Consider the following 23,948-nt stretch of genomic DNA (forward strand, 5'->3'; position numbering starts at 1 on the left):
ATAGCCCACCAGGCTCCTCTGTCCATGGAATCCTCCAGGCAAGAATACTGGAGTGAGTAGTCATTCCTTTCTCCAGGGGATCTTCCCCACCCAGGGATCAAACTGGGTCTTATACATTGCAGGCAGACTCTTTACCATCTGAGCCATCAGGGAATATTCTATTATTAATACGTAACAAATAATTATAAATCTAGCAGCTTAAACCAACATACTACTGTTTCAGTTTCCATGAGACAGGAGTCCAAGCAGGCCCTCACTGGGTGGCAGTCAAGGTCTCAGCCGGAGTGTTCTCATCTGGAGCTTGGGGCCCTCTTCCAAGTTCACATCTTGTTGGGAAACCTGAGTTCTTTGCAGCTGTAGGGCCATGGCTTTTGTTTCCTTGCTGGATGCTGGCTGAGGGACTCTTCCAGTATTGCTGGCCAGTGCAGTCCCTTGATAAGCCTCTTGTATGGCAGGTGACTTCAAAACTAGTAGGAGAATCTTTCTCCCTCCCCAGTATGCTAAGTTGGAGTCTCAGAAAACCTGATAACGTCACATGCCATTATCCCTACCAGATAATGTAACCCGATCAAGAAGGTAAATATCCAATCTTATTTGCAAGTCCAGCTTACATTCAAGAGGAAAAGATTACACAGAGTGTGTACACCAGGGACTAGGAATCTTGGGAGGACATTCTTGAATTCGGCCTACTACATATCCTTACTGATATTTACCTTAAATTCCTAATCTCTATGTTTGCTTTCTTTATGCTCTAGCTCTTTTCAGGAGAAGGCATGTTAGAGAGAAGGGTTCTCTTCTGCACTGAAAGCTGGGATAACGTGGTGATACTAAGCTACCCTACTGGTACTAGCTAGTACTACATACTTATGCTAGCCAAGAAGACAGTCGAGGGAGCAAATCTAGCTTTATTTACTAGTCATGTGACTTTGAGAAAATTAGTTAATGTCTCTGTGCCTTGGATTCCCCATCCATAGAATGAGGTTAATAGTAAAGCCTGCCTCAGAGGCTGACCTGAAAATTAAATGAGATAATACATACCCAGCTTGTCATTATTAGTCAGTATTATTCCATTACCCTCTAAATGGGGTGACACCAGTCATGAGAGCTAAACTAATTTTCAATGTTGATGACTTTTTGTAGAATTATGATCTCTTATATGTGTACATTGGCCACTGGCCATGCCAGACTCACAGAATCTATGTGAAGAAGGCATCATTTATCTTGCTTTGCAGAAACGTACCAGAAGTTGAGAGAAGCTATAGAAATTGCCCAAGGTCACTTTGCCGTGAAAAGCTAGGTTCAGGATTAGCTCTCTAAGTTCAGTACTTCAGAATCCAAGGTCAGTGTTCTTTCCAGGGTGCCAACATGAAAAAGGGAATGAGATTTGTTCTTCATAAGAAGAACAAGCAGAAGTCACAGCCACTGGAGGAAGCTAGGGGAATAGAGTTGTCGTTACAGGAAGTATGAATTTTAGTGGCCAATTTGGAGATGCAATGGCTTGCCTTAGGGAATACTGGATTCTCTTCTAGCGCAATGTTCGGGAAGAGGTTGTATCATATGGCACAGTGGAGAGAGCTTGGAAGTTGGAATGATTCATTTAGTTAATAAATGTTTGTAACTCTTAGGCCAAACATTGCTCCATTTGCTGGGGATATGATGGTCAGAAAACAACAATGAGCTTGGACTGATTATTTCCCCCGGGTTTTGTAAGGATTAAGTAAAACAGTATACTGTGAACTGCTATCAGTGCCTGGCCCAGAGAAGGCGTTCCCAGGACGTCAGCTCAGGAAGCTGGGATACCGTACAGGGGGTTTTCACATCAGATTGACATCTGGGCTAGAATTATAATTCAATCCACAAAGAAGTATTTGCTATCTACCATGTGCCAGGCACAGTGCTGAGCGCCAGGGTGTTGTAATGAAGAGGAAAAGACATTCATTCAGGAGCTCTAAAGTAAATACTAACCAAACAATAGAGATACAATATCTTGTCACATAAGTAAGATGGAGTGATGCCCTCATGTTGGTGAGAACCAGAAAGCTTTCATGATGCTGGAGGTTGATGGTAATGCATGGACACTGTTGATAGTCTGAGAAGGCAAAAGAAGAGACTACTCCTTGATAATGATTATGTCTATCATTGTATTTAGCACTTCTGTGTGTCAGAGAACAAAATGGCCTCATTCCTTATGGGAAAAGTTAGAATAACTTGTATTACTGGCTGGTCATATTACTCATATGAAATACAGAGAGACTAAGACCTGTATGCAAGTTTACAATCTTAGAGTAGATGCTCTAGAAGCGAAGCCCTAGATGGGGATTCTTGTATTCTTGCTGCTGCTGCTAAGTCGCTTCAGTCGTGTCTGACCCTGTGCGACCACATAGATAGCAGCCCACCAGGCTCCTCCGTCCCTGGGATTCTCCAGGCAAGAACACTGGAGTGGGTTGCCATTTCCTCCTCCGCCTGTATTCTTGGGCAAGTCATTTACTAAGAATGGGATTGTGGAAGAAATAGATAACCAGGGACACAGAATAAAACAGGAGAAGAACTAGGCAGACACGTGGCTTCAGGAGAAGTCTGTGTGCGTGCATGTGTGCTAAGTCGTTTCCGTCGTATCCGACTCGGTGCAACCCTATGGACCGTAGCTCGCCAGGCTCCTCTGTCCATGCAGTTCCCCAGGCAAGAATACTGAAGTGGGTTGCCACGCCCTCTTCCAGGGGACCTTCCAGGCCCAGGGATCAAACCCACATCTCTTGCATCTCCTGCATTGGCAGGCATGTTCTTCACCACTAGCGCCACCTGGGAAGCCCTCAGAAGTCTAGCCTCCACTTGATCCCACGAATTCTGGAACATGAGTTTTACCATAGAGGTTGTCCTGCTCAGAGACCAGGAGGCTGGGCTGCTTCCCTGCGATCCTAAGCCTCATGCCACATCAGTCAATCATTAGTCACAGGCAACCACATGGAGAGTAGAGAAGAAGGGTGGGCATCACTTCCCAGGCACCTCCAGGGAAGGCAGAAACCGACAATTAAGAGAAATGCCCCAGAACACAGTACACAGAGTGAGCTTTTAGTAGCCAGATGGGGGTGGAGAATGGGCGATGGGGAATTGGAGTCTTTTTCTGGTGAATGGAGTCCAGACGGGACACCAACAGCAAAGGCCATGGTCCCAAAGCTGGGAAATGGGTGGGAAGCCAAGGCCTCGGCACCTGCTGTTTCAAAACCAGTCTTGGTCTACATCCCAAAGTTCTCAATGCTCTTAACCACTAAACCACATACCCACAGTTAACAGTTTTTACTTTATCTCACTGAATTCTCCCCAAAATAGAGTTAAGTAAATGTCAATCCATTTATATTCAGAAAAAAAAAATTTTTTTTTGAGTTTCTGGGAATTTGAACCTAATAGCTGGTGGAATTGGGATTCACATTCATACAGGTCTCCTAGCTCTCCTTGCTTTTTCTCTCAGGTCACCTGACTTGGAAATTTGAGGAAAGTGGAGTGAGGATCTTGATTTCAGGGTGAACGGAAGAGTCAGGGTCATTTCTTCCACCAAAATATTTCAGTTAAGCATCTCAGTCAAGAATCTCAGGATCTCGGGCCTCATCCTTTACTTGCCATTTGGAGAGCACCTTTGGGCTTCTCTGGTCTTTAGCTCAAGTTCAGACTTTCTAAATGAATGTCTACTGGTAAGGAATCTGCTTTATCACATTCCTTTTGTATCAGGATCCAGCCACTCTTGGCTTGAAGATGATCCAATAGAACTAGACAGTGCCTCCTGACATTCTGGATGCCTCTTATGCTTCTAGGAGCTTCTCTGGTCACTTAGTGGTAAAGAATTTGCCTGTCAATGCAAGAGACCTGGTTCAATCCCTGGGTCAAGAAGATCCCATGGAGAAGGAAATGGCCACCCACTCCAGTATTCTTGCCTGGGAAATGCTATGGACAGAGAAGCCTGATGCATATGCTTTATTTCTTCCTCTGCTGACTCACAGTTGCATAGACTTTTAGTAGCAGGGTGTGGACACTAGACCCTAAATTCCAGTTATAGCCATCAATGGCTCTGGCATTGTGGTCAAGCCCTTCAGCGTCTGAGTTTGAGTTTCCTCCCCTGTAAAATCAGTACTGTGTTGTTTCCTACTTCTCAGAACTGCCACATGGGTTAAAAACAACATATTTAAAATACCAAGCACATAGCAGGCATGCAAAAATGGTAGTTATTTTTATATGACAGATATACACCTGCACAAGAGAGAGAGAGACGCTTGGATGCCTGCTAAGCAAGCTTCCGCCACTTGGGAAGCAGATGTCAAGGCCACAGAGTGAGCTCCAGTGTGTTGAACCCACTCCCATGCCCAGGAGACCATCTCCTGCTTGCATCTCTACTTCCTCTGCCTCCACACCCACCCCCCCCCCCCCTTGATTCCTTAACCTGCTCTTGTCCAGAACGCCCTGCTCTGGTTACCTCCATTGCCTTCTGTGCTCCAGCTCTACGGCAATTCCTCCAAGAAGCCTTCCTGTGGTAACCACAGGGTCTGCTGGCCCACAAGATAAGAGATCTGGGTCACAGCTTTGCCATGCCACCCTTCCCATTTCTTCCTACTCCTGAGCAATGGCGTGGTTAAATGATACCTCTGTCATCTCTACTTTCTATGATCCTCGATGCCAATATTCCCCAACTCTGGGACGACCATCCCCATAGCGGGAATAATATTCTTCTCTTTATTATTATCATCATTGAAAAATATTTATATTTATTTATCTGGTTGCTCCAGGTCCCAATTGTGGCATGTGGGATCCTCAGTCACAGCACGTGAACCTCTGGTTGAGGAAGGCAAATTCCTGATTGCAGTATGCAACCTCTTAACTGTGGTTTGTGGGATCCAGTTACTTGACCAGGGACCAACTTGGGCCCCCTGCATTGGGAATGCAGAGTCTTAGCCATTGGACCACCAGGGAAGCTCCCTTTATTTATTTTCTTTTAAAACAATGGGGGCAGTTCCATGTCTTATGCCTCAGTTAGTCCACTCTATCCTAGGGCTAACTGACTTCTCTCAGGGATGTTCTTGAATTCATAAGCACACTACACTGGCTAATCTGTACACAGTTTAAGCTGCCTGCTTTCCTTGCCTTTCCTTTTTTAAATTTAAACACAGAATAGCCTTCCTAGCGCTTCTACGTTTTTGTTGTTTTTATTTTAAACACAGAACAGTTAATGACTATTTATTCCTGCATTAACATTTTCATTCTCCTGAGAGTTTAGTGCCATAGCCCACAGTAGGGTCTCAAAAGAAAAACACAATTGTAATGAATACCTAAACTCTCAGCAGTGATCTCTGATTCCACCTCTGCGGGTGGTAGGCACTCTGAACGATGGCCTCTTTTGCCCCATATCTCCTTTCTGCTGCGTACCGTCTCCCAAGATAGAAAGAGCAAGGCACTCTGCTCAGAGCCACACCAGCAGTTTTGCTAAAATAGCCAATTTCCAGGCTGTGAGCTGATAACCAAAATAGTGTTCCCAGGGTTTCGGCACTATCTGGTTCCTGCAGGATGGGAGGGGGCTGTTCTGATGCCTCAGAAGCATCAAGCAAAGTGAATATTCCAAATATCCCAAACACAACAGCTGAGGCCTTGTTCAGCTGCTCTCTGCCGCCTTGCCAGGAGGTCATCACCCAAGGCTGGCCCTAAGCCTAGACTAGTCCGGACAGCAGCCTCACTCCCTCAGCTTCTCTCTGTTAATAGACTTTCTATGAGGCGTTTGGAGACAGATCAGGTGTCCATCTGACTCCTGAGTCACTGCATTTGGGCCTCTGAGTAGGCCCACCCTGGTCTACAGCAGGACCCCTCTGAATCTGACCGTGCTCCGATGAGAGCTAAGGGCCTGGAACAGGTCTGGAGCAATGGCCTCACGATGCCTATCCCTTCCAAATGGCTGGCTCACGGGGTACCAAAAACAGATGAATAGAAATAGCTACTAGGGCCCCTGCCCCCTGCCTGCGGTAGACCTCCATGAGAGCATTTTTAGTCAACACCACCCCCATCGGGCTTCCCAGGTGGCTCAGTGGTGAAGAACCCACCTGCCAATTCAGGAGATGCCAGAGATGTGGGTTCGATCCCTGGGTTGGGAAGATCCTCTGGAGCAGAAAATGGCAACCTGCTCCAGTATTCTTGCCTGGAAAATCCCATGCACAGAGGAGCCTGGTGGGCTGTAGTCCATGAGGTTGCAAAGAGTCAGATGTAACTGAGCACACAAGCATGCCTTTAAACCAACAATTATTGAGTTTATACACATTGATCGTCATAAATTGGGGCATCCCCGAGCATCAGCAGTGTCAGCCACAAAAGGTAGATCATGTCTCCAGTGTTTGGTCCTTCCCTCCTTCATCCCGACCCACCACTTTCTTGCCCCAACAGTGCAAGCTTCAAGTACACCATCCCGAGGGTGCTGGCATGCTTAAGTATTTTGCAAAAACCATCCTCTTTGGACTCAGAAAACACATACCAGAGTCTCCACTCAGTCACCCAATTCCTGGGCAACCTTGATAACTCGATTTCACCTTTGTCTCTCATTTTTCAACCTTCATCTATCACAGTGGGTATGACAGAAGTAAGATCCAGTGATTCACTATAGAGGGAAACACTCTGCAGATGGCAAAGTACCACATCAACAGGAAGCCCGCTCTATTTCTGCCATACCCTCTGGGGAGCTGGTTTTTTTAATGACAACCTTGACTTCCCTGGTGGCTCAGACGGTAAAGGATTTTCCTACAATGTGGAAGACCCGGGTTCAATCCCTGGGTTGGGAAGATCTCCTGGAGAAGGAAATGGCAACCCACTCCAGTATTCTTGCCTGGAAAATCCCAAGGATGGAGAAGCCTGGTCAGCATGGGGTCACAAAAAGTCGGACACGACTGAGCGACTTCACTTTCACTTAATGAAGGTGCAGAGAAGGCATTTTCTGCTGTCTGCTGCAGGGTGGGGCGCAGGCCATGCTAAGGTCAAGCCAGGCTGCAGCTACTGAAGCATAACTAAGGTGACTCATTTCCCTGATAGCACGGCTGAGAAAACCTCAAGCTCCTTCTTGTCCTTTCGATCTGGCTCAGGCTCACCTCTTGGGATGGAAGACATTTGGCACCAGAAAAGGAATGTGTCAGGAAGAACTGTCTCTAGGTCTTTCCATTTGCATTTAGAGAAAAAATGGGTAGAACCCACCCCCCCCCCCCCCCCCCCCCCCCCGCCAAAAAAAAAAAGAACCTTGGGCTTTGACTGTAAGTGAACTCTGAGCTCTGTTTTATAGTCAACGTGAACTTGGGCGACTTCCTTATCTTCACTGTGCCTGTTTCTTCCACTTTGAACTTGCCACTATGATTCCTCCTTCCTGGGGTTGCTTGAGGGAAATCTCAATGAGTTCCTCTACAAAATGTCCATTTCACTCCTCTGCCTTAAGTAAGAACTATGTCAGGAGACACATTTGTGTCCTTGTATTTTTTTGTTTTACCATAACGAACATATTTGTAGTCATAATAAGGAAAAAAAAGTCTGATTTATTTAATTCTGAATGAGACTGACTGAACGAAGAACACATGAAAAAACTGAGGCTCAGAGGGGTTTATTTGATCATTCCTAACAACCCAGTTGTTCAGGGCAGAAGTGAAACTGAAATTGGGCCCCTTGCCTCTGAGGCAGGTGCAAGAGGTTCCAAACCTATTTCTGCCACCGCTTTGAACTTTTCTCTTTTCAATTTCAACCCTTGGGAATTTAAATTTCCTTTCACATTCAGAACTCTAAATTTGGAGCTGATGTTTAAACATGTACATGCCCAGGTCTCAAAGCATATGGAATATATGTCTATAAGTGCATATTGATCTTTCAGGAAATAGATTAATAAACTCCCAGCCCAAGCAACCGGTTATCCCTTTAGTCAGCTTTTCACAGATGAGGACATGCATACATTCTGCAATTCCTCTTTTCTATTCTAAGTGACTTTCCGGAGACCCATTGCCACCTGGGGCAAAGTACACAGCCCCAATAGCATTCTGAAAGCCAGGTTTAATTTCCTTTATTGTTGTTTCATCTATTGCTGCAATCAGAAGGAAGTATAAGCACTCTTTGAAGCAAGCCTCTTGCTGGTTAGCAACTAACTTCTCCAGCTTAATTGCTTTGTCCTCTTGGAGTTTACATGGAGTTAGAATCCACACTCAGGGACCTGCTAAAGCTGGAAATGGGTGAAAATGTCACCTCCAACAATAACAGGGCATCTCAATGAAGAGAAATCTCACAATGCAAGTAAAAAATAAATCTGATGACCTCAGGGAGACATTAAAAAGACAATGAACAAAGGAGAGAAGGGGAGAGGAAGGTAATAACTATGAAAAACATTTTTTTTAAGAGTAACAAAGAAATATATGCGATGAATGAACACACACAACTATTTGGAGTTGGGGGCAAGTTAATTATATTCAAAAAAGACTGCATCTCCAGAATTTCTTTTTTTTTTTTTGCAGTTAAATATTTTAGTTCCTTCATATAGAGACATATTACACATGTTAACAACCATGAAAAACAATACAAAATGCCCTCGATTTAACAAGTAGAAAAATATAACTAGTATATATGGCAATTGTGAATCTAATACTGTACAGAAGTAATTTATGGATCTTACAAATAAATTATACTTAAATGCCCTTTTAAAATTCTTTCCCCCACCCCAGATGTACACCAGAACTTACAATAGGAAAGGTTCCGAGCCTAGCTTATCGCAAAAAAAAAAAAAAAAAAAAAAAAAATCAGTGCCAGTCAAATGTTCTGCCGACAAGCTCAAAGAATTTCTTATTTGGCTCATGAAAATATTCGTGCAGTTTATTGAGGAGTCTGGGGTCCACTTGGGGGTGCGCCCGGCCTTTGGACTCGTGTAAGCAGCGGTCCCGGCCGCCATCCCGCAGGCAGTAGAAGCCCTTGGTCTTGTTAAAGTAGAAATTGGAGGCGTTGATCTGCGGCGACAGCCTCAGGAACCGCTCCACCTTCTGGATCTCGGGGAAGGGGTCCCTGATGAGGCGGTCGCCGTCCACGATGTGGATGCGGCGCAGCGGGAAGAAACGCAGCCAGTTCTGCATGTGCAGGTGATACAGGCTGCGGTTGAGAGCCTTGTAGTCCACGTTGAGGCGGCCGTCGCGCACCAGGAACTCCTCGATGGACGGGTAGGGCTTGCGCTTCTGCACGTGGTTGTAGAACACTTGGGTGTAGTCGGACAACACGCGCTCCGACGGGTCCCGCAGGATAAGCAGCAGCCGGATGGCCGGGTTCATGCCGTGGACGCGCTCAGGCACTTTGGGCGACGTGAAGTATGCGGGGGTCTTTTCCACCGTGAGCTGGTGCGGGGCGGAGAAGGGCATCTGGCTGAGGTACCAGCCCAGGCCTTGGCTGTAGTGCTCCTCCCAGTCGAAGAAGTGCACCTCGTTCTCGGCGGCCGCCACGTCTGGATGCAGGCTGAGCATCTCCAAGAGCGCGCGGGTACCGCCCTTGCGCACCCCTATGATAATGGTCTGCGGCAGCTGCTGGGCGGAGCCGTTGGGGGCCTGGCCGTCCGGGATCTCGTCCTGGAGGCTCGCCGCTTTCCGCACCAGCTCCGGCTGGCCCGGCTCGTCCCCTGGCACCACCGCGGGGCGGGAAGGCACTAGCTGGAGCTGGGCCACCAGCATCACCGCGCCCAGGAGCAGCGGGGCCATGCCGGACACCACGGTGGCTTCACTGGGCTGGGCGCCGCTGGGTCATGAAGCGCTGCCCGCAGGGGGACGTCTCCAGATCAGTGACACATGGGTATCCGCAGGCTTCTGATTACTAGGAAACAAAGGAGGAAAGTATTAACCCCACGTAAATACTGGGCTTAATCAAGCTGACAACTCTGTCATCTTTGGCAAGACATTCACCTCCTCGGGGTTTTCTCAGTTTTTTAATCAGATGGTAAAAAAATCTGCCTGCAATGGTGGAGACCCAGGTTTGATCCCTGGATTGGGAAGATCCCCTGGAGAAGGAGATGGCAACCCGCTCCAGTATTCTTGCCTGGGAAATTCTATGGGCAGAGGAGCCTGGCAGAGGGGTCCAAGGAGTTGCAAAGAGTGGGACATGGCTGAGCGACTTTCACTTTCACTTATCCTATCAAGCAGGGGTGGCAAACAGTTTCTGTACCAGGCAAGAGAGTAAATGGTTAGGCTTTTGGGGACATATAGTCTCCATGGGAACTCCTCCAACTATGTTGTTTTGCTCTAAAACATCCACAGAGACCTGGGTGTGGTTGTTTTCCAATAAAGCCTTATTTACGGGCACTGACGGTTGAATTTCATATCATTTTCATGGGTCATTAAAAATTATTCTTCGTTTACTTTTTTCCCCCAAACATTTATATGTTTAGTGCTCTTCTGGCACAAAAACCAGGCCAGATTTGGCCTGTAGTCCTATTTTGCCAACCTTTGCTACAAAGGAAAAAGATGGGCAAGGTCTGTCAGACCTCAGTAAACATCAGTGAATAGCAACCAGCTGCCAGCCCCAGGCAGAGGGGCAAGTGACAGAGAAGCGGGCATGGTTTCTGCTCCCCTACCCACCAGGGGCTTCTCATTTAATAGGACCGACGGACCTGTTTGAAAAATGGAATGGTTACCTCCAGTTGTTCACTTGTCCCTGGATCTAGTTCTTGCTGTGGCCTCAGTGCAGGGGGAGTGTACTTCCTAGTGATTTTAGATTTGGCCAGTGGCACGTGGGCAGATTGACTGGTCTGAGCTCCTTGCAGTGCAAAGAACTCTCAAGAGTCTTCTCCAGCACTAAGATCAAAAAGCATCAATTCTTTGGCGCTCAGCCCAAACCAGTTAGTCCTAAAGGAAATCAACCCTGAATATGCATCGGAAGGACTGATGCTGAAACTGAAGCTCCAATACTTTGGCCCCTGGATGCAAAGAGCTGACTCATTGGAAAAGACCCCGATGCTGGGAAAGATTGAGGGCTGAAGGAGAAGGGGGCTGCAGAGGACGAGATGGTTAGATAGCATCATTGACTCAACGAACATGCGTTTGAGCAGGGAGATAGTGGAGGAGAAAGGAGCCTGGCGTGCTACAGTCCACGGCACTGCAAAGAGTTGGGCATGACTTAGCGACTGCACAACAACGTGGGCAGAAACGACAGTGTCAGTGCCCAGCATAGATAGGCCTTAAGAGGACTGTGTGTTTTCACATGCCCTCAGCCCTTACACCATTGCGATGAAAAAAAAAAAAAAGTGCCCTGGTCCTAGGAGGAAGATGAAACACACTTGGCGCAGAGCCACCCCATCTGTCCCCTGTGTGCAGCCTAGCCATCTCCCTCATGTGTAAGAATGAGTGCTTGTGGTTTTAAGCTGTTGAGTTTTGGGGTGGTTTGTATTTCAGGACACATTTGGCAAAAGTTAACTGACACAGCCTGGCTGCAAGCATCAGTGTGGTATCCGTTATGATCACAGTTTAGGTACTTTGAGGACCTGTGTTCCTTCATTTTGCCTGAAACGATTAGGGATGTCTTCCTAGTAGAGCAAGCGTGTGCAGTGGGCCTAGAGGGATATACAGGTGAGGTTACTGGAAGAAACAAAAAACTTTCACAGAGGCGAAGGTTAACTGTTTATAAAGAGCGGGTCTTACAGTCTCAGTTGAATGTCACTCCAACACGACAGTGGAAGGTAGAAACACAGGACAGTTATAGATGAGGGTCTTGCCCAAGGACACAAAAATTTATTCCATTTCAAAATTCACAGTCCAAATTTAAAGCTCTGAACGCAGGGCTCTTCCCATGAACTGCCTCCTTTATGCCTTCTCCTCTTTAACTCTCTGAGATTTATCACATTTGGGCATTAAAGTCCCTAAGGAACACAGGCACTGCTGAGCTGCAGTGCATGGGCCCCCAAGACACATGAGCCACGGTTGATGTTTTTACAGGGCTGATAAGCAGCAATCCGTGTTTGACCCTCTCCAGGAAAGAGGCGATTGGAAGTTCTGTTTTAAATAATCTCTGTCTAAACACAGCTCAGGGAGAGTTGGAGACAGGCCCAGTTTGGGGACTGTGGGACTTACAAAGCCAGAAAACATATTTTCTATCAAGAAGGCCCATCATCTTCATTATGCCAGGCTTAAAATTCACTTTATTAGTTTAAACTTGTCTGGGGTGGTTGGTTTAGTTGCTAGTTGTTTTCGACTCTTTTGACCCCATGAACTAGATAGCCCACCAGGCTCCGCTGTCCATGGGATTTTACAGGCAAGACTTCTGGAGTGGGTTGCCATTCCCTTCTCCAGGGGATCCTCCTGACCCAGGGATTGAACCCAGACTTCCTGCAGGCAGATTCTTTACCAGCTGGATCCACTAGAGAAGTACTAAAACTTGTCTTAAATGTGTCAATGAAGAACAATATACAGGGCTTCCCTGTTTGTGATCAAACTGATTTGATATCCTTCAGATATCAATTGTATTAACCACTTTGAAAAATGTATCTTCAAGATCAAACAATTAAAAAGTTGAAAAATCACAGAACACTGGAAAAGGAACCAGAAAAATCACCTGACATGCTTATTTAGGGGGAAAAAAAAAGAAAAAAAAACGTTTTGGAGAGATGGTCAAACAAGATGGGGTTCAAGGTTGGTCTTACTGGTTGGATGAGCTAAATTTAATGGGCCATTTGCTTTAGTCAAATGCATGTTTTAGCACGACTCAGTGAAATTCTATTTCCTTTTCCACTGCCGGTGTGGGTCAGCCAAAGGGACCAGTTGTGCTTGCCTTTCACATGTTTGGGGTATGTGAGCATGTGCACATGCGTGTCTGTACGTCTGTGTGTACATGTTTCTGCACACACGTGTGCGTGTGCAGGCCGTGGGGTGGGTGAAGCGAGGGAGATAGCAACTCTTCCACATTGAATAGCTATGCACTGCCCATCTCACAGCTTCACATCCCAGAAAACAACCCGGTCCTGGAACACGGCAGGGACAGAGTCAGAGGCCAGCCCTGAAAGCCACATGCGTTGACTCTCCATGCTCTTTTCACGTTATTATGAGGCATGCCTGTTAGCACAGTGAGCATCTGAGATCACTTTCCTAACGGGGAGTTACCAGCAGACAGCAAAAAGAAGAAACATTTTTTTTTTTTCCTGCTTGAACCACGAGGCTTGTGGGATCTTAGTTCCCCTCCCGGGGATTAAATCTGGGCCCTCAGCAGTGATAGCCTGAAGTCCTAACCACTGAACCACCAAGGGATTCCGGAGAAGAAACTGAATATAGCTTGTCCTTTACAAAAACAAAACAAAAACAACACCACTCCAAAACAACCCCCCTCCAAAACAACCGAAAGACTAGTATACAGTTTAAAAACTCCCTGTTGCTGTTCAGTCACTCAGTCGTGTCCGACTCTTTGCAAGCCCATGGACTGCAGCACGCCAGGCTTCCCTGTCCTTCACTCTCTCCCAGCGCTTGCTCAAACTAATGTCCATTGGGTCTCTGATGCCATCCAACCATCTCATCCTTTGACATCCCCTTCTCCTCCTGCTTTCAATGTTTCCCAGTATCAGAGTCTTTTCTAATGAGTTGGCTCTTTGCATCAGGTGGCCAAAATAATTGAACTTCATCTTCAGCATCAGTCCTTCCAAGGAATATTCAGGACTGATTTCTTTTAGGATGGACTGGTTGGATCTCCTTGCAGTCCAAGGGACTCTCGAGAGTCTTCTCCAACACCACAGTTCAAAAGCATCAATTCTTCTGTGCTCAGCTTTCTTTATAGTCCAACTCTCACATCCATACATGACTACTGGAAAAACCAGAGCTTTGACTAGACGGACCTTTGTTGGCAAAGTGATGTCTCTGCTTTTTAATATGCTGTCTGGTTTGGTCATAGCTTTTCTTCTAAGGAGCAGGTATCTTTCAATTTCACGTCTGCAGTTACCATCTGCAGTGATTTTGGAGCCCAAGAAATAAAGTCTGTCACTGTTTCCATTGTTTCCCCATCTATTTGCCATGAAGTGATGGGTAGATGGCATGATCTTAGTTTTCTGAATGTTGAGTTTTAAGCCAGCTTTTTCACTCTCCTCCTTAACCTTCATCAAGAGGTTCTTTAGTTCCTCTTCGCTTTCTGCCATAAGGGCAGTATCATCTGCATATCTGAGGTTATTGATATTTCTCCCGGCAGTCTTGATTCCAGCTTGTGCTTCATCTGGCCTGGCATTTCACATGATGTACTCTGCATATAAGCTAAATAAGCAAGGTGACAATATACAGCCTTGATCTATTCCTTTCCCAATTTGGAACCAATCCGTTGTTCCATGTCTGGTTCTAACTGTTGATTCTTGACCAGAATACAGGTTTCTCAGGAGGCAGGTAAGGTGATCTGGTATTTCCTACCTTCACCAATACCTTCTCCCCTCCACTCTTCCAACCACACTGCCTTCCCCAAAGGAGTTATGTAAATAAAAGTGTAACACATTGTTTTACAAGATATTTAGAAAAACTCAAATCTTCACAGGTCATTAAGAGCTGCTCAGGAAGGTAAGAGCAACCCCTCTCAATTCTGACAGTAATCACTGTTCATTTATGTCTCTGACAGTTTGTCATAGCTTGTCCTAAGATGGATCATGTCTCCTTGTTACTTTTATTACAGATGTTAAAATGACCCACATATGCACTTGCACATTTTCCAGAAGACCCGATTTAAAAACCAGTCTTTTCTGTAACCCTATCCAAAGTGTTATTACTTCAACACATAATCACTAGATAAAATGAAGGAGATAATGAAGCAGTTTTTTGTCTTAAGTCTTCAAAAGCCAGTGTGTATACATTTGCAGGACATCTCAAGGCCATTTCTTGTTGCTGTTGTTCTGTCACTAAGTCGCGTCTGAGTCTTTGCAACCCCTTTGCAAAGCCAGGCTTGCTTTTTCATATGCTGTCTAGGTTTGTCATAGCTCTTCTTCCAAGGCACAAGAATCTTTTAATTTCGTGGCTGAAATCACCATCTGGGGTGATTCTGGGGCCCAAGGCCACTTGTGGTTTCTGACAACTGGAGTAGACAGCCCAGAGACTGTTGCAATTCTTACTCTGGAAACTCTTTTAATTGTGCAACGTGCTTTCTTCAAAAGTAAGATCCTTGACCCCACTCACAAATCAAGAGAGTCTCAAACAGGAAAAGAACCAGGAAGGCAAGTTTGAAATTGCAAGCAGCACAAAAATAAACAGCTTATTCTCTCTTCAGAAGTAAACTAGGTGCTATCAAAGGGAATCTTCTGGAAGTCTGGAGCCTGAGCTGGCCCCAGCACAAAGACTGTTCAACAGCACTGGAGGCCAGTCCACATTCCTCCCAAAAGCAATGTCGGCAGCAGTCATCCGGAGCACTTGCTACTGAGCAGACACTAGGCTAGCCACTGTGCACGTAGGACCCGTGTGACGCGCACTGCATGCTGGACAGAACTGATATTGTCCCAAGAAAGTGAGGCTCGGAGAAATGGAGTGGTTTCTTCAGTCATGTCCATCTCTTTGCATCCCTAAGGACTGCAGCCCACCAGGCTCCTCTGTCCATGGGATTCTCCAGGCAAGAATACCAGAGTGGGTTGCCTTTTCCTACTCGAGGGGATCTTCCTGACCCAGGGATCGAACCCATGTATCTTCTGTTTGCCTGCATTGGAAGGCGGGCTCTTTTACCACTGCCACCACCTGGGAAGTGCCATCCTTCCCTGTGTAGATGGGTTAAAAGATCCCTGAAAGAGATCCAGCTCACTCTCTGTTCATGCCCTTTTACCAGGGAGGCTGCTTGCTTCATCCTGCGGTGATAAACCAAGCCCTGAGTTTCAAGAATTCCAAAGCCAAGAGTCTTTCCCATCAGCAGCACTAGGCTTCTTTGGGCCCCACATGAAGATGCTGACACAGGAGAGGACACAGAACTTTCCAGGTGGAGATTCCCCTGCGTTAACAATTAAATCCAAGGGAACTTCCCTGGCGGTCCAGTGGCTAAGACTCCTAGCTTCCATTGAAGGAGGCATGGGGTCAGGGAAATGGGAAGTCACATGCTTTGAGGTGAAAAAATAAAAGAGTTAAATCCAAATCCTTTTCAGGTCAGGAATGAACCTAGGATAGGATCTGTCTGCCCCTCCCACCTCACTGCCCCTTTAAGCCAAGCTCAGGCCTTCCGGTTCATTTGAAGGTACACCAGCTCTGAGCCTTGGCATTCTCTGCTCCATCTTTCCAGGATGCCCCACCCCTCCCCACCCCCCACCAGGCTTCCTGAGGCTGGCTGTCCCCTGTCACGGATTTTATTTCAAATGCTGGCTTTTCTCGGCAACATGAGCCCACCCTCTCGCCTTTAATCACTGTCTTTCCCATCATCTTGTTTTATATTCCTGATATACTATCCAAAATTATGTTTGCTTGTTTACTGCCTGCCTCTCCACCCAAAAAAGTCAATTCAGAGCTTCCTTATCAGCATCCTACCTCCCTCCACTGCATCCTTGGGGGCTGGCGTGATTGCTGGTACCCAGCGGGTGCTAGAGAAGCTGTTTGCTGAATGAACACATCGAATGTAGTGGAAAGTCAGGCAAATAACGGAAGGCACTGACAGAGGCTTTTCATTCAGCAGAAAGAGAAACTTAACCATTTGCCATTTATGAAAAAGACAGTGGCAAAAAGTAGTAAGCTTTCCTCCCTAGAGGATCAAATAGAAACCAGATGTTGAGAAGGGGGCTCAAAATTTCTCATAGAGGACAGACAAAATCGCCTGAGAGCCTAGAATGCATTTTCATTAAAGAAGGATGGGAAGTAGTGAGATAACCCTTCAAAAATATTTAATTTTCTTCTTAAGTCTTACTACATAATTCACATTATGACTGAGATTTCAAATGTAACCAGTACAACACATTTACTCTCAGCCCCATCACTAGAACATATTCATGGATAAAATTAAAGAACTAGAATATTTCACAGGAGGGACATTCAGTACACATCAAGCACAGCGATGCTCGTGGTCCCTCTGTCTGCCGGAAAACCTTCCCAGCCCCTCAAAAAAGTTGGTGAACCAGCCAGCACAGGTAAGAATCTTCTTGGATAACAGGGATGGTTATCTGGGGGGACAAAAGTCATCCAAGGGATTTGACAGAAGGGTTGGAAAGGAAACGATTACTCTCTCCCTGAGTGCCGGCTGTGTGTCAGGCGGTAGGCCCTCGTGTAGAAATCATCCCCGCTAATACTTGTAACAGTACCAAGGGGGTGGTTATTTTCCTTTTATTCTATATGTTTTTTGCAATAAAAGGGCAGTGAGTGGTAATAGAAAAGCAATTGGACAGACCCAGGCTAGAATTCTGAGAGCCAACCGAGCTCAGGTTAGTTTCTCATTTCTTTGGGCCTCAGTGTGCCATTCTGCAAAATGGGCTAAAAACTACTTCCTAGGGATGCTATCATGATTCCAAAAGATTACCCATGCCAAAGAGACAGGGCAATGTCTAGCATTTACAGGGCATATGACGAATGCTAATGGCCTGGCTTTCTCCCCAAGGCAGACACAGAAACATGCTATTAAGGTTAAAGTGAAGTGAAGTCTCTCGTTCGTGTCCGACTCTTTGCAACTCCATGGACTGTAGCCCACCAGGCTTCTCTGTCCATGGGATTCTCCAGGCAAGAATACTGGAGTGGATTGCCATTTCTTTCTCCAGGGGATCTTCCTGACCCAGGGATCGAACCCAGGTCTCCCGCATTGCAGGCAGATGCTTTAACCTCTGAGCCACCAGGGTTAAAAGACCTTCTCAAATAAAGAAGGCTGAGCACTGAAGAATTGATGCTTTCATACTGCGGTGCGGGAGAAGTTTCTTGAGAGTCACTTGGACAACAAGAAGATCAAACCAGTTAATCCTAAAGGAAATCAGTCCTGAATATTCATTGGAAGAACTGATGCTGAAGCTGAAGCTCCAATACTTTGGCCACCTGATGGGAAGAGCCGATTCACTGGGAAAAAACCCCTGATGCTGGGAAAGATTGAAGGCAGGAGAAGGGGACGACAGAGGATGAGATGGTTGGATGGCATCACCGACTCAATGGACATGAGTTAGGGTGAATTCCGGGAGACAGTGAAGGACAGAGAAACCTGGTATGCTGCAGTCCCTGGGGTTACAAAGAGTCGGACACAACTGGGCAACTGAACTAGAACAAAAAGGTCACAGGACCAAGAAGTGTGCTGCTTTGCCTCTGAGCGGAGATGCCTTCCTTGGGCTGTGGCAAGCACATTCCAGGCAGAGGGGCGAGCTTGCTCCAAGCCTGATAACACAGCAGGAAGGATGCGAGCTCTTGTGTTGCTCTCTAAGAATCGCCTCTGTCCATGCATGCTGGGGTGTTAAGTGATTTAACTTTCTGGAATGCACTAATACCCGAGTAAAGACGGTTTGGTCAGAACTGTCCTTTCTGTATCCAACCATTTATGAGCAATCAATGGTATATGATTTTTTGTTTGCCTTTAGGAGACCTTTACCTCTGCATGGTTAACTTAAGAGCCTGTGGCAGTGGGGTCAACCTTCCATCCTTGGCAGGTCATTTTGGAAACCAAGAGAGGAAACAGATTTAGCTCCTTCCTGTCAGTCTACAGAAGGACAGCACGATCTCAGGATTCCCATAAATATTTATTTTCTTGAAACTGCCCACACATGACACTCGTCAACAGCTGCTGACATTGACTTTGGCTTGGATTTACTCATGGTAATTGCTGTGAGGTAAGTTGGGGGTAGAAAAGAATTCAGGGTACAAAAGACCCAAGGTCGGTTCCCATAATGTTACTACAGAGAGAAGTAAGTCAGAGTGAGAAAAACAAGTACGGAATATTAATGCATATATGTAGAATTGGAAAAAAAAAATGGTATAGACAATCTTATTTACAAAGCAAAAATAAAGACACAGATGCAGAGAACATATAGATACCAAGGGGGGATTGGGATGAATCGGGAGATTGGAATAGACATATGTACGTTGATATATATCTATTTTATACAAATTGGTACCATGTATAAAATAGATAACTAAGGAGAACCTATAGTATAGCATAGGGAATACCACTCAGTGCTCTGTGGTGACCTAAATGGGAAGCAAATTCAAAAAAAGGGGGGGGGATATGTATATGAATAGCTGATTCATTCTGCTGTACCACAGAAATTAACACAGCATTGTAAAGCAACCACATTCCAATTTAAAGAAAAAAGTTCCTCTGGGCCACACTGACTGCCTGGGAAAAGGAGGGTGACTAGCCCTATTTTCCTCTTGAAAAAGACCAGGACTCTTCCAACACTCCCTCCTCCACTTTATAGGCTCCATGACCTCCATGACACAGGACGTTCCTTATTTACAGAAGGTTACCTGGATAATGAATGCAACTCCCCGGAATTGAAGGAAGTAGGTGCCTGGGTCAGCCAGGGAGGGCAGCATAGTGGGGTAAGGATTTGAGGCCAGTGGATTTCAATCACCGTGTTATTTCCAAGCTTCTGAGAATTCCCTGATCCAATGCCAACTGCCCCATAGGTAGCCTGAAGTCAACCCACAGGACATACTTTTCCAAATTAGGTGAGAGATTAGGTTGAAGGATCTGGACAAGGGGTTGCTAGTGGGAGGCGACTAAAGCTCCCCACACCCCCGCCAAGAGCTCTGGCTGCTCCATCACTATCGCCAGGCATAAAGCTTTTTCCAGACTTACAAGTGCACATCGATTCCCTGGGGATGTAGTTCAAAATGCAGATTCTAATCCAAGAGTTCTGGGCAGAGGCCTGGGAGTCTGCGTTTCTAACCAGTTGCCTGGAGAACCGGTCTGCCCACCCACAGCCTTTGGAATGGCAAGAACTCAAGAACTCCCTGAGCTTGGAACAACTGCATCCATTCAGATTGGGAGCCTGATGGTCCTGGCCTTGGGCTGGGAAGGCTGCCTTTGGATTTGGTTTCCTATGGTTGTTAGGGTAGTTTGTTTTTAAATCCAGGGTTGGAAACAATTGCAGCAGACAAAATAGAGAGGGATCGGTCTGGTCACAGAGGTGGTGTTATCTGTGGAGGGGGGCGGAGGGCCGATGCTGGAATTCAGAGGATTTAGAGCCAAAAACCCAGGCGCAAATCTCAGCTCTCTAATTTAAAATCCACGAGAGAGCACTGAAAACCCAGACCTTCGATCGAATGCCTTGGCCAACCTACACCGATTGTGGGGATTAAACAGAAGCCTATGAGGGTGCTTACGATGTTGCCATATTGCCTGGCCGATGGCAAGCCCTTCAATCGTGGCAGCTATTTTTGTCTCTTAAAAAAAAAAAAAGGAGGCTGTGTGATATAAATGGGAATCAAGGATGATAATTAGTCAAACGCATTTGTTCATGATCCAAAGCACTGCAGTGACTCAACCAGACAGAGGCTTGCAGGAGAAAGGACAGTGACACATAGGGGCGATCCGGGCTCTCTGTCTGGGGAGGGGTGCAGAGGGGCCTCCAGAAAGGCCCCCCTGCCTGAGTGAAGGGCGGCCAGGTGTGTGCAGGGGGGATGAAGAGGAGCCCCTCCCCCCTCATGGTTAATCTGCGGTGCCGTGCACAGAAGGCAGTGGTGACCTAAATAAATCCTTCATTAGCAGCAGAAACACTGGCACAGGCTGAGCTCCGTGACGGGAGGGCGGACGGGGCCTCTCTTACTACTCAGCGCAGCTGAGTGGAAAAGGGGGCCATGCCAGCAGACGGGAGACAGGATCTCAACCGCCTCGGTGCGCTCGGATACGCACGGCTCAGCTCCCGCTCCAGGTGTGAGCCAACCTCCTGACAGATGCCATCTGACTCTGAGAACGTCCCTGGACGAGGCGGACAGTCCTCATCACCCCACTCACGGCCAGCACCCGTGCAATCCATTTCCCTGGAAACGGACAGGAGAGACACAGAGCATCAGAGGCCAAAGAACCCCCTGTCCCATCTGCCTCCCTGTCGATGAGGACACAAGTCGCAGAGAACCGGAGCCCCAAGGCCAAGGGTGCAGGGGCTGAAATGAATCAGAAAGCAAGGTCTGCTGCTGCCCATGCCCCGAACCCCAAACACATGGGAACCTGTGCTTCTTTTATTTGGGGTCACAGAGCCCTAGAATAGTTGCCACTGGAAATAAATATATACAAGTCAAAGTAAATTCTTCCCCTGGGTAGGCAAAGGTGGAGGGTGAATTTCTCTCATTTCTTGAGTCAGGCTGGATAGACTGAATTTGGTTGCCTCTCAAATTTCACACGTTGAAGCCCTTGTCCCTGGTGTGGTGGATATTTGGAGATGGGGCCTTGGGGAAGTAATTAGAGTTAGATAAAGTCCTGAGGATAAGACCCGTAACGAGATGAGCATCCCTGGGAAAAGAGGAAGAGAGATTCGTGCTCTGTCTCTGCCACCTGAGCATGCTCTTGCTTGCTTGCTTAGTCGCTCAGTCGTGTCTGACTCTTTGCGACCCCATGGACTATAGCCCACCAGGCTCCTCTGTCCATGGGATTCTCCAGACAAAAATACTGGAGTGGGTCGCTATGCCCTCCTCCAGGAGATCTTCCTGACCCAGGGACTGAACCCAGGTCTCCCGCGTTGCAGGCGGATTCTTTACCATCTGAGCCACCAGGACTGATACACAGCCCTTAGGAGAAAGAAGAAAGAGTCTGCCTGGGACTGTTTCCACTGGGTGAGTCTTCCCAGGGGTGGCACACCATGGTCTCCTGGACCCAGGCAGGTGACATGACCCTCGGAAGCTGGGTGGCTGGGGCGGGGGACAGCAGCAAGCAGCTCCGTGTGTCCGTGGGCGGTGTAAAGAACAAGCCATAACTCTGGCCGATGTTGTTGGGGAAGAGGGACCAGTGTCGTCTGATCTTTGGATTTTTTGAGACTCTACTGTGAATACTTGTATGAAAACTCCTGATTTTTATGGATGCCCAAAGAAGTGAAGATGAAATTAAAAAAAAAAAAAAGAAAGATTAGAAGGCAAGTCTGCAAAGACTGATGCCTCAGGTCTATACTTGCCAACAGGCGATCACTCCACACTTCTACAAGGAACCTATGATGTTTCCATCCCCTTCAAGGAGCACAGCCTTGGCATGGTGAAGGGGCTTGTGTAACTCAATGAAGCTATGAGCCATGCCATGCAGGGCCACCCAAGACAGACGGGTCAGTGAAGAGTTCCAACAAAATGGGATCCCCTGGAGGAGGGAATTCCTGGGGACACAGAAATGACCCAGTCACTGACTTCAGAGCACCCTGTAGTGTAGAAGATACCCGTGGAAGGAAACCTATTACTGTGTCCAGGGTGAGCAGGGATCAGGCACCGCTGTATCAGAGTGCCGGGGAGAGAAGCCACACAAGAAGAAGACAGGGAGGGCCTGGCGTCATTCCACTAAAAGGTATCAACAGCAAGGCCAGAAATAATCCAGGAGGAGGCTCGGGGTCTGCTTAGCAGCAAGTCCCCAGGGACAATCAGCCCAGAAAGAGTTTGTAGCGGAATCAGGGCTGGGCAGGGGGCAGGGACTCAGCCCGTGCTGGGGTTGGCGGTGGAGGTTAGGTCTTTGGGGGAGAGTGGCAGATGATACCAGACTGCAGGAGCCTTTGGGGGCCACAGGTTGAGATTCAGAAGCACGGGGAAGGAAAAGAGCCCTGGCAATGGAACAAAGGAAAACGTCCCAAGCCTAAGTCCCAGAAATGCCACTCACAGACTCCAAGTTGGGACACGTTAATGGAAAATCTTGGAAACTACTGCTCACTTTAGGTCCAAGAGCTTGTTTTTGTCTTTCCTCTTGGATACGCGTGTTCTTGGTTTAACGTGATCATTTAAAAACAGACGTTTGCGTGTGAGCTCAATACTGACCTTGAAAGACACCAGGGTGGAGCAAGGACTGAGATACCCCTGACTGCAAGTTGCTGAGGGGGAAACAGGCATGGGCAGAATTAAAGCACGGTACCATAGCTAGTTTCAGTTTTACATTGTCTATATATATATATATATATATATTTTTTTTTTTTTTTCCTCTTCTGAATTGAGTTGTTGCTGTTTCTGTAACAGCACTGAATAAAGTAACGGCTGGTTTCTCCCCCCCCCACACACATACACACAGAACTGTGATTTCTGTCCATCCTTTACTTAAAAAAAAAATAAATAAATACTATTCAAGTTAAATATTTCCTTACTCTTAAAGCTTCAGGTTTTACAAAATGAGTTAGTGTCTCATTTGCCTCCGAGTCGAGCTTGAACTTATCCATAATAAATTTAAACAGAAAGCATCTGCCTTATCATCTCAGTCATCCTGGAATCTTTAAATGCTGTTTAATCTGCCCAGAAGAACTACACCTAGATCTTGCACTCGACACAACCTTCTCTGCGATCTCTTGTTATCGCTTGTGATAATTTCAGTGTCTTCAGATTAACTACAGTACTATGCAGTAAGTTCAACCATCGCCAGCCTGATCATGTATTCTTTCTGAATGCTGTTGCAAAGTGGTTTATAGTTTAAAAATATTTTCAGTTTATTATTCCTTAAATAATGTATCCGAAACAATCTGGCATCTGAGGGAGACATTCAGGAGTCTTCAGGAATGACGAGCTCAGAGGCGCCAGCTGGTGGTTAGGAGTGTGGGTTTGAACCCCAGCTCCATCCCTCACTCCCACTGTGACCAAGGTCACGTGACCTCCGTGGGCTCTGTTCTTGTACATAACACGCATGGATGATGGCAGCATTAATACTGTAGGATTGTTGTGAGGCTTAAAGGAGATATTACCACATACATGAAGTGCTTAGAAGAGGCCCTGGCATGTAGACAACCCTCACCAAACGTGATCACCAGCCCTTGGCGGAACTCTGTTTTCCATCTTTAATCCAGGTAATCAATTTCCCTAACACCGATCATTTCAGGCACATAAAATGCATCGCCACAAAGTCATCTTGGCTTGAAAGGACCCACACACAAGAGTGAG

At 46.7% G+C, this 23,948-nt stretch overlaps 1 protein-coding gene across 3 annotated transcripts in view; it reads right to left on the bottom strand.

Annotated features, from left to right (window-relative positions):
* Positions 1-8,435: 8,435 nt before the first annotated feature.
* The window catches only part of HS3ST1 (heparan sulfate-glucosamine 3-sulfotransferase 1), a 35,875-nt gene continuing 20,362 nt past the window's right edge, over positions 8,436-23,948 (bottom strand). For all 3 annotated transcript variants that reach the window (XM_043448254.1, XM_043448256.1, XM_043448257.1), the window contains exon 2: positions 8,436-9,834. In XM_043448254.1, the coding sequence (XP_043304189.1) occupies positions 8,784-9,722 (939 nt within the window). In that variant the 5' untranslated portion in view covers positions 9,723-9,834 and the 3' untranslated portion in view covers positions 8,436-8,783. The remainder of the gene's footprint in view (positions 9,835-23,948) is intronic.

Source organism: Cervus canadensis, chromosome 26 (assembly GCF_019320065.1).
Source record: "Cervus canadensis isolate Bull #8, Minnesota chromosome 26, ASM1932006v1, whole genome shotgun sequence".
Taxonomy (NCBI): domain Eukaryota; kingdom Metazoa; phylum Chordata; class Mammalia; order Artiodactyla; family Cervidae; genus Cervus; species Cervus canadensis.